The sequence below is a fragment of the Ranitomeya imitator genome, chromosome 8 (genome assembly GCF_032444005.1).
Source record: "Ranitomeya imitator isolate aRanImi1 chromosome 8, aRanImi1.pri, whole genome shotgun sequence".
Taxonomy (NCBI): domain Eukaryota; kingdom Metazoa; phylum Chordata; class Amphibia; order Anura; family Dendrobatidae; genus Ranitomeya; species Ranitomeya imitator.
The window spans coordinates 172035088-172044406 of record NC_091289.1 but is presented as its reverse complement, the minus strand read 5'-3'; the positions used below and the strand labels follow the sequence as shown (position 1 = coordinate 172044406).

The window sequence follows — 9319 nt, the reverse complement described above, 5'->3', positions numbered from 1 at the left end:
CCAATTTGTTAATCACAGTCCATGCTCAGACTATGACACATGAATGTGTGAATATGGCCTTAAAAGAGCTTCTGCCATGCTTCATTCATTAATCTTCTTTATTTTAGAGGTCAAAATTCACTTACTACTCCTCTCAGTTACCTGCCTGAAATATCTAGCTTCCATTCTCCTATAAATTACTAAATACTTTTAATAAGCAAATCACCCTTGTTTTGTCCAAGGAGGTAATCACTATAAAAACATTAAAATGGCCGCGGCCTTGTTACACTGACATAGTAATAGACACCTATTCTAGAATCTTAATAGAAGTGTTTGTGTACATAGCAGCGCCTTCTCCCTTCATGGTTAGGAAGATGTGCTATCATTGGATATTTGAATCTAATACTGGCGATACCAGGGCTGCAAAGGTAAGAAGAGGCTGCTCACACTGCTGTCCACCATGTCTATCTGATCTAATACTGGAGATACCAGGGATGCTGAGGTAAGAAGAGACTGCTCACACTGCTGTCCACCCCGTCTATCTAATACTAGATACCAGGGATACTGAGGTAAGAAGAGACTGGTCTCACTGCTGTCCACCCAGTCTATCTGATCTAATACTGGAGATACCAGGGGTCCTGAGATTATAAGAGGCTGCTCCCACTGCTGTCCACCCTGTCTATCAGATCTAATACTGGAGATACCATGGGTTCTGAGGAAAGAAGAGGCTGCTCACACTGCTGACCACCTTGTGTATCTTATCTAATACTGGGGATACCATAGGTGCTGTAGTACAAAGAGGCTGCTCACACTGCTGTCCACACTTCCTTTATGATCTAATACTGGAGATACCAGAGATGCTGAGGTAAGAAGTCACTCGCACTGCTGTCCATCCTGTCTATCGTATCTAATACTGGAGATACCAGGGATGCTAAGGTAAGAGTATGCTCACACTGCTGTCCAGTCTGTCTATCTGATCTAATACTGAAGATATCAAGGATGCTAAGGTAAGAGCATGTTCACATTGCTGTCCACTCTGTCTATCTGATCTAATGCTGGAGATACCAGGGATGCTGAGGTAAGAAGTGGCTGCTCACACTGCTGTCCACCCTGTCTATCTGATCTAATACTGGAGATACAGGGTGCTGAGGTAAGAAGAGGCTGCTCACACTGCTGTCAACCCTGTCTATCTAATCTAATAATATAGATACAATGGATGCTGAGGTAAGAAGAGGCTGCTAACACTGCTTTCCATCCTGTCTATCTGATCTAATACTGGAGATACAGGGTGCTGAGGTAAGAAGAGGCTGCTCACACTGCTGTCCACCCTGTCTATCTAATCTAATACTAGATACCAGGGGTGCTGAGGTAAGAAGAGGCTGCTCACACTGCTGTCCACCCCGTCTATCTAATACTAGATACCAGGGATGCTGAGGTAAGAAGAGGCTGCTCACACTGCTGTCCACCCTGTCTATCTAATCTAATAATATAGATACAAGGGATGCTGAGGTAAGAAGAGGCTGCTCACACTGCTGTCCGCCATGTCTATCTGATCTAATACTGGAGATACCAGGGGTGCTGAGGTAAGAAGAGGCTGGTCACACTGCCGTCCATTGCTACTTTAAAGTGATTAACATCTTAAACAAATCATAAGATTTGCTAATTAAAGATATTTTAATTGTTTAATTTTTTACATTCCTAGAGAATAATTTGAGAGCAAGGGCTGCAAAGCAATGCATTAACTTACAATGCTCTTCAGGGCTTAGATCAATCTCAAGTCTGACCCTGGAGAGAAGGAAGAAAACAGCAAGTCAATGTATTTCCAATTTGTTTTATTACCTAAAAAGAAGTATGAAACCAAGCCGAAAAAAAAAACAAAAGTGTCCCCATTGAATTGTGCCTTCTTATTTTGTGTCTTGGTAAAAATACAGCAGGCAACCAGGAGTCAAAGTTTAGCAAATATTCTTTTTTTTTTTTTACGATCGGCAGTGGAAAATTCTCGGTGGCTGTAGAGGTTGTAGGTCCTTACAATCACGCTCCAATGACTTTCAATACTACATTACAATGTATATCCATGTCTAGAAACCATACTGTAACCATACGACATGACACATTAAGCTTTTAAGCCAGGTTTAAATGCATCTTAAAGTTTTTGTACAGGATTAGAAAAACATGGCTGTTTCCTTACAAAAACAGCGCTACAACTATCTATGGATTGTGTCAAATATTGCAGCTCAACTCGACTGAAGTAAATAGAACCCAGCTGCAATTCCACACACAACCTGTAAATAGATGTGGCGCTGTTTTTGAAAAAGTCCTGTAAACCCGAGTCATGAAATGTGGTCTTCACCTGAACTTTCTACCTGATTAGATAAAAATAACTTAATACCCATGAAGTTTATATTAAAAGTGATTAATGGCCCTAAAACGTACAAGACACCACACAGATGTGTTATTTCAAGCGGAGGATTGTAGGCACCAGGTTTTTTTTTTTCTACTCTACAAACACACAAATTGATCACATTTTATAAAATTTCCTTTACCAAGTGAGGCTAGCCATGTAAACGTCCTTGTCTTGTCATATTTCTGCACTGCGGATTTTGTGGGGCAACTATGGTGGCAACTGGACGGTATTGAATATAATGAAAAAAAAAAAACTGTCTTGAGAGAAGAAGTCCCCAACATTTGTCCTACACATTGAGACCATAACCATAACCATGAGATCATTGCAAGTTGGCAGTCAGGTTAATGTGAGTTTTTAACATCATCCTTCGGATAAAGAACCGGGAGTTACTCTTGGTTGGTGTGATGTGCCCTCTTCTTCTGATGGAGGGGTCCTATAAGGTGATGTCTCAAACATCCTTCTCATGCCACCTCCAGGTGCACATTGATTTAGGACCTGCTCTGTTCTTCAGGAGACCATACCTTACAGTTACACATTAGTCTCCAACTCACTGATCTCTATCGTACAGTGATCTTTTTCTGTGCAGGTGTCTGATGGATCCGGAACGTCAGGTTCTGGGTCGATTTGAACTTGGTGAAACTCTTGTACTGTATGAGAAAGGTGAGGAGCACTTCGGCTCTTCACGCAGCCGTTCCGTTGGTAGGCCATGATCTGGTGGATACTTATTGGCTTGGTCTCACAAATAAGAGGAACCTGGAAAACACAAAAAAATTATCTGAACACAGGGAACAATCAGATCACAACGCTAATAAAAAATTAAATGAACTGATCTAGACTGGAAATAGTGAACACAAGATATTTTTGGATGCCTCAAATGAAGCCCATCCCTTCATAAAAGTGTCCAATATCACATTTCAGAAAAGGTTGGGTCAAAGAGGTGATTACTCAGAAATATATGATGTTGTTATCAAAATTTTTGTGTTTCCAGATCAGATTTGCCAAGCTCCACCAAAATGGGCAGAGGTTGGACGGGAAGGGGTCGCAATGGTGTGTGACGCCACAGCTCATCTTATTCATGACCGGAGTAAGACCTGTGACAGGGTGCACAGAGTCACACACCACTTGTCAGACAATCTTGATTCGTACATGGGCCTCTTAATGAATCAAGAGTGTCTGATTCCAAAATGCTCCCTCATCAAGACCGACCTGAACATCGCTGGTCTTGATGAATTGGGACCATAGACTAGAGACGTAAAAAAATGTTAATGCAAAGATGTATATACATGAACATACCCAATGTAAATTATGGAGATGGAAGGGCTCACTCAGCATACTGCAGCGTTCATACCTGCTCCTTATCCTGAAAAGAAGGCTACATCCCCTGGGGTCCAAATTTCAGGTGGATGAGGGCCACATTCAGCTACTAGGTCACCTTCGTGGGTAGCTGCTCGATCTTCAGTACTAGAGCAGGTGCAGATGACTGTAGATCTTCTCATTCGAGAGAATCAGGTCACTAATGCATATCACACTGTGACCACACTCTGATCAGAGTATGATCAGAGTGAGATCAGTGTGAGATCAGTGTGAGATCAGAGTGTGATCAGTGAGAGATCAGAGTGTGATCAGTGTGAGATCAGAGAGAGATCAGAGTGTGATCAGTGTGAGATCAGAGAGAGATCAGAGTGAGATCAGAGTGAGAGGAGACTGAGATCAGAGTGTGATCAGTGTGAGATCAGAGTGAGATCAGAAAGAGATCAGAGTGAGATCAGAGTATGATCAGAGTGAGAGGAGACTGAGATCAGACTGTGATCAGTGTGAGATCAGAGTGTGATCACAGTGAGATCAGAGTATGATCAGAGTGAGAGGAGACTGAGATCAGAGTGAGATCAGTGTGAGATCAGAGTGTGATCACAGTGAGATCAGAGTATGATCAGAGTGAGAGGAGACTGAGATCAGAGTGAGATCAGTGTGAGATCAGAGTGTGATCAGAGTATGATCAGAGTGAGAGGAGACTGAGATCAGAGTGTGATCAGTGTGAGATCAGAGTGTGATCAGTGTGAGATCAGAGTGTGATCAGTGTGAGATCAGAGTGAGATCAGAAAGAGATCAGAGTGAGATCAGAGTATGATCAGAGTGAGAGGAGACTGAGATCAGACTGTGATCAGTGTGAGATCAGAGTGTGATCACAGTGAGATCAGAGTATGATCAGAGTGAGAGGAGACTGAGATCAGAGTGAGATCAGTGTGAGATCAGAGTGTGATCACAGTGAGATCAGAGTATGATCAGAGTGAGAGGAGACTGAGATCAGAGTGAGATCAGTGTGAGATCAGAGTGTGATCAGAGTATGATCAGAGTGAGAGGAGACTGAGATCAGAGTGTGATCAGTGTGAGATCAGAGTGTGATCAGTGTGATATCAGAGTGTGATCAGAGTGAGATCAGAGTATGATCAGAGTGAGAGGAGACTGAGATCAGAGTGAGATCAGAGTGAGATCAGTGTGAGATTAGAGTATGATCAGAGTGAGAGGAGACTGAGATCAGAGCGTGATCAGTGTGAGATCAGAGTGAGATCAGAAAGAGATCAGAGTGTGATCAGAGTGAGATCAGAGTATGATCAGAGTGAGAGGAGACTGAGATCAGACTGTGATCAGTGTGAGATCAGTGTGAGATCAGAGTGTGATCAGAGTGAGAGGAGACTGAGATCAGAGTGAGATCAGAGTGTAATCAAAGTGTGATCAGAGTGAGAGGAGACTGAGATCAGAGTGAGATGAGAGTGATCACAGTGGGATCAGAGAGTTATCAGAGTGTGATAAGAGTGTGATCAGACTGAGATCAGAGTGATCATACTGAGATCAGAGTGATCATACTGAGATCAAAGTGAGATCAGAGTGTCTTGGAGGAAAAGAAGATGGAAAAAAAGTCTCCATTTTCTCAATTGTGTCAGTCCTTGGAAATCGGACTGCACTCATATGTCGTCCAAGTGCAGTCAAAGTTTTCCACGGACTCACTGACTTGATTGGCCGAGTGTGATCCAAATTTCAGGTCAAACTCTGGCATGCTGAAATTTTTTATAATTTTTTTTTTTTTTTAAGCTGAGATTCTAAAAGGTCCAAGGGGGACATAACTTTTTTCCCCCCAGTCACAGGGAAAGCAGCCCACTACAGTGACACAAGTCATTAGCAGAGCTGATCTGGGTTAGCTAGGACCCAGCAGCACTCCTATGCCGAGTAGATACGCGGCGATCATCTGATCGCTGGGTCCAATACAAGCATCAGCATTGCGATTCTTCTATTCAGTAAATAGTGACCGTTGAGGGGTATGTAGTCAGCAAAGGAGAAAGCAGGAGCGGTAATAAGCAATTTCTGTCTTCTCTATGTCTCACAGCTGGAGACCTGATCTGCTCCTGCAATGTAAATATACAACCGAGTAGTTTTACACTCCCTGAAGCTACATAAATGTATTCCTCTTGGTCCTTGTGATATTAAAGGGGATGCACAGAATTAGAACAACCACATGAACGCTGTGAAAAAAAGAATGAAATTGAGTTGCAATAACATATACCACCTGTGGACAGAGGTGGCACTTTTTTTTTTTTTTATTAAAGCATGTGTGTGTTTTTTAAACTATTCAAATAAAAAAATACCACAATATGACTCTAAAATAGATGTAGAGGCCAAATAAAAATTCACATTAAAGTGTGTGAAAACCTCAAACTTTGTTAGGAAAAGATCCTAGAAAATCTGTTCTATTATGTTTGTGCAACTTTTATACTCTACTAATGAGAGATGGAGCAAAGGCAAACCACTTCAAAGACCCCGCGTACCCCAGCCGAGCCGTACTGACTGAGCCAGTGTTCCCTTGTTACCGAGCTCATTAAGACCCGGCCCCTCGTTTCCTTCCTATCCCACCCTGCAGATTGCACTTAAGAGACCAAATTAACTCCTACAACGATTAAGGGATCAGCGTCGATCGCTACAAGAGCGATGATGTCACCAAACCCAACCCGGGGACAGGACCTAGAGAATAAACGGGGCCATCCATCGTCTACGCCGGAGACGGAGGGTCACATCCGAATAGTAGATGCTGTAACAATTGTCGTACTGGATGGAAAAGGTTAATATAAAAGATCTCTTGATTTCCCGTCAGAGACGCCCAAAGTCAAAAGAATTTCCAGATTTCCGTTCTAACTCACAACAGGTTGAAAGATCAGTAAAAAATAGTCCCAGACGTGAGGAAATAGAAAGCGCAGGCCCAGATGGAGGGGAGAGAGTGAGAAAAACCTTACAGACGGAGAGATATAGCTACAACGGGGCGAATCGCGAGATCTGGAGAGGAAATGATGAGGGCAGATTGCGATGGAAATACACTTGCTGCAGATAATTTCTATGACACATGTTGTTTCCCAGCCCAGATTCATAGTGCACGTCATCACAAAAAAAAAAAAAAAACTGTATATAAATCTTACACGAGGTCATCTATAGTAATAGATCTCGTGTCATTGGCTACAGCAATCATGTGACTCCTCTATAAACAGAGGAGACCAAGTTCAGACTTAAAGGGTTTGTCCACTTTTGGTAACACTTCTTTTTGTTTTCCTTAATTGCATGTATTTGGGACTAAAAAAACATTTTTACAATTGGGTTTCATTACAACTTTTGCACCATTTGGCTTCTACAGGCCTTTCATTTCCATGCACATTTGACATTAATGTGGTCGTTGGTCAAATCAGCTGAGAGGAGCTCAGAAAAAGAAAGGTAACAGAGTTACAAACTCTTCATCAGACCCTCAAAGTGGTCGGACTGATGGATTCTCACTTAAAGAAGCACTCTTCCTCCTGTCAAAGTTTTTATCCTCTCAATATATTGCAGTCATCATATTATACAGCACTGTGTACTTACAATTGCTCATTTTGCCTTTCTACCCAGTTAATTCTTCTCTATTCCGTTAGGTCTATGATATCACGTGATTAAAAATAGACTAGCTGAATCCTTCTAAGCTCAATGTAGAAACAGGAGGTCAATTTTCCCTGCATGAGTCATAAATCACTGCAAAAGTCCCTGGCAGGGGTAGAGGAGGAGCAGCTGGGTCAGGAGTTGAAGAGGGGGATGATAAATGTAGGGACAAGAGACTTCCTGTTTCTACATAGAGCAGAGAAAATAGAAGAATTAGCTGGGTAGAAAGGCAAAAGGAGCAATTGTAAGTACACAACGCTGTATAATATGACGACTGCATTATATTGAGAGGATAAAAATGTTGATTGGAGGAGGGCTTCTTTAACTCAGTTATGTGAAGAAACGGTGCAAAAGTTTTAATGAAACCTAAAACAAATTAAACAAAAAGATTATTAGCCCAAAATACATAAAATACATGCATTTAAGTAAAAATAAATTAAATAATTGTTACAAAAGATGGACAAGCCCTTTTGGCCAAGAGGAGCTCAGTGATCATAAATTGAGCAAATTCAATAACTTGATTACTCGAAATCACCTGAAAAGTTTGTTTATTTCTAGTTATATTCCTACATATTGCTAGTACAAAAAATGATCCGGCAAACCTGTTAAATTCTTCATGATTGGTCTTTTTTTTCTTTTTCGCACTTTTCTCCATACTTTCTTACAAAAGCATTAAAGGGGTATTCCCATCTCCAAGATCCTATTCCAATATAAAGTAGGTGTAATAATAATATTAGCAAATACCGCAAATTAGAAATGTAGTATAGTTCTTCTGATTCGTTATGTCGTTTACCCCATGTGCAGGGCATTGCAGTAGTGTAGGTAGCCATGGTTACAACTACTAACAGCTAACTAAGTAACTAACTGTCACTATATGAGTGGTTGTAACCATGGATACCTAAGGTCCTGCAATGCCTGCACATGGGGTAAGCGACACAGCGAATCAGAAGAACTCTACTACATTTCTAATTGGAGGTATTTGCTAATATTATTATTACAAATATTATTATTATTACACCTGCTTCATATTGGAATAAGATCTTGGAGATGAGAATACGAGAATACCCCATTAACTTTTTATTTTTTTGTCTAGGACTTTTTTTTTTTGTTTGGTTTATTTTTCTGCATAAGTTGTAACTTTGAATACTGTTGCCTATTATGCCATATAAAGCAATGAAAAAAAAATCAAAGCCACCATTGTTTTTTTTTTTTTTTTTTTTTTTTTGGGGGGGGGGGTAATTTTTATGGCGTCCAATAATTTGGAAACATGACTCTCGGTGTCGGTATCATTACAGAAATACCAAACTTATATAGTTTTTTTTTTAATAAATATATTTTATTGGCAACAAAAAAAAAAAGGCAATTCTGGTGTTCCGATTTTTTTCCCTCTTCACGTTCTTTGCCCTATGGGTTAATTCATTTTATATAACATCGAATGGGCACCGAAACAGTCGTGTCACGTGATTGCGCCTCTTAAATACTGCTGCCAGAGACTGACAGCAGCCAGAGACTGAGAGCAGCCAGAGACTGAGAGCAGCCAGAGACTGACAGCAGCCAGAGACTGACAGCAGCCAGAGACTGAGAGCAGCCAGAGACTGACAGCAGCCAGAGACTGAGAGCAGCCAGAGACTGAGAGCAGCCAGAGACTGACAGCAGCCAGAGACTGAGAGCAGCCAGAGACTGACAGCAGCCAGAGACTGACAGCAGCCAGAGACTGAGAGCAGCCAGACTGAGAGCAGCCAGAGACTGAGAGCAGCCAGAGACTGACAGCAGCCAGAGACTGAGAGCAGCCAGAGACTGACAGCAGCCAGAGACTGAGAGCAGCCAGAGACTGAGAGCAGCCAGAGACTGAGAGCAGCCAGAGACTGAGAGCAGCTAGAGACTGAGAGCAGCCAGAGACTGACAGCAGCCAGAGACTGACAGCAGCCAGAGACTGAGAGCAGCCAGAGACTGACAGCAGCCAGAGACTGAGAGCAGCCAGAGACT

General features: G+C 41.8%; 1 protein-coding gene across 4 annotated transcripts in view; it reads right to left on the bottom strand.

The window, feature by feature from the left end:
* Positions 1-1801: 1801 nt before the first annotated feature.
* Positions 1802-9319, bottom strand: part of SLC1A7 (solute carrier family 1 member 7) — an 86798-nt gene continuing 79280 nt past the window's right edge. For 2 of the 4 annotated variants that reach the window (XM_069737891.1, XM_069737893.1), the window contains one exon: positions 1802-3136. In XM_069737891.1, coding sequence (XP_069593992.1) covers positions 2912-3136 — 225 coding nt within the window. In that variant the 3' untranslated portion in view covers positions 1802-2911. The remainder of the gene's footprint in view (positions 3137-9319) is intronic. The other 2 variants (XM_069737892.1, XM_069737890.1) reach the window with 2 other exon arrangements.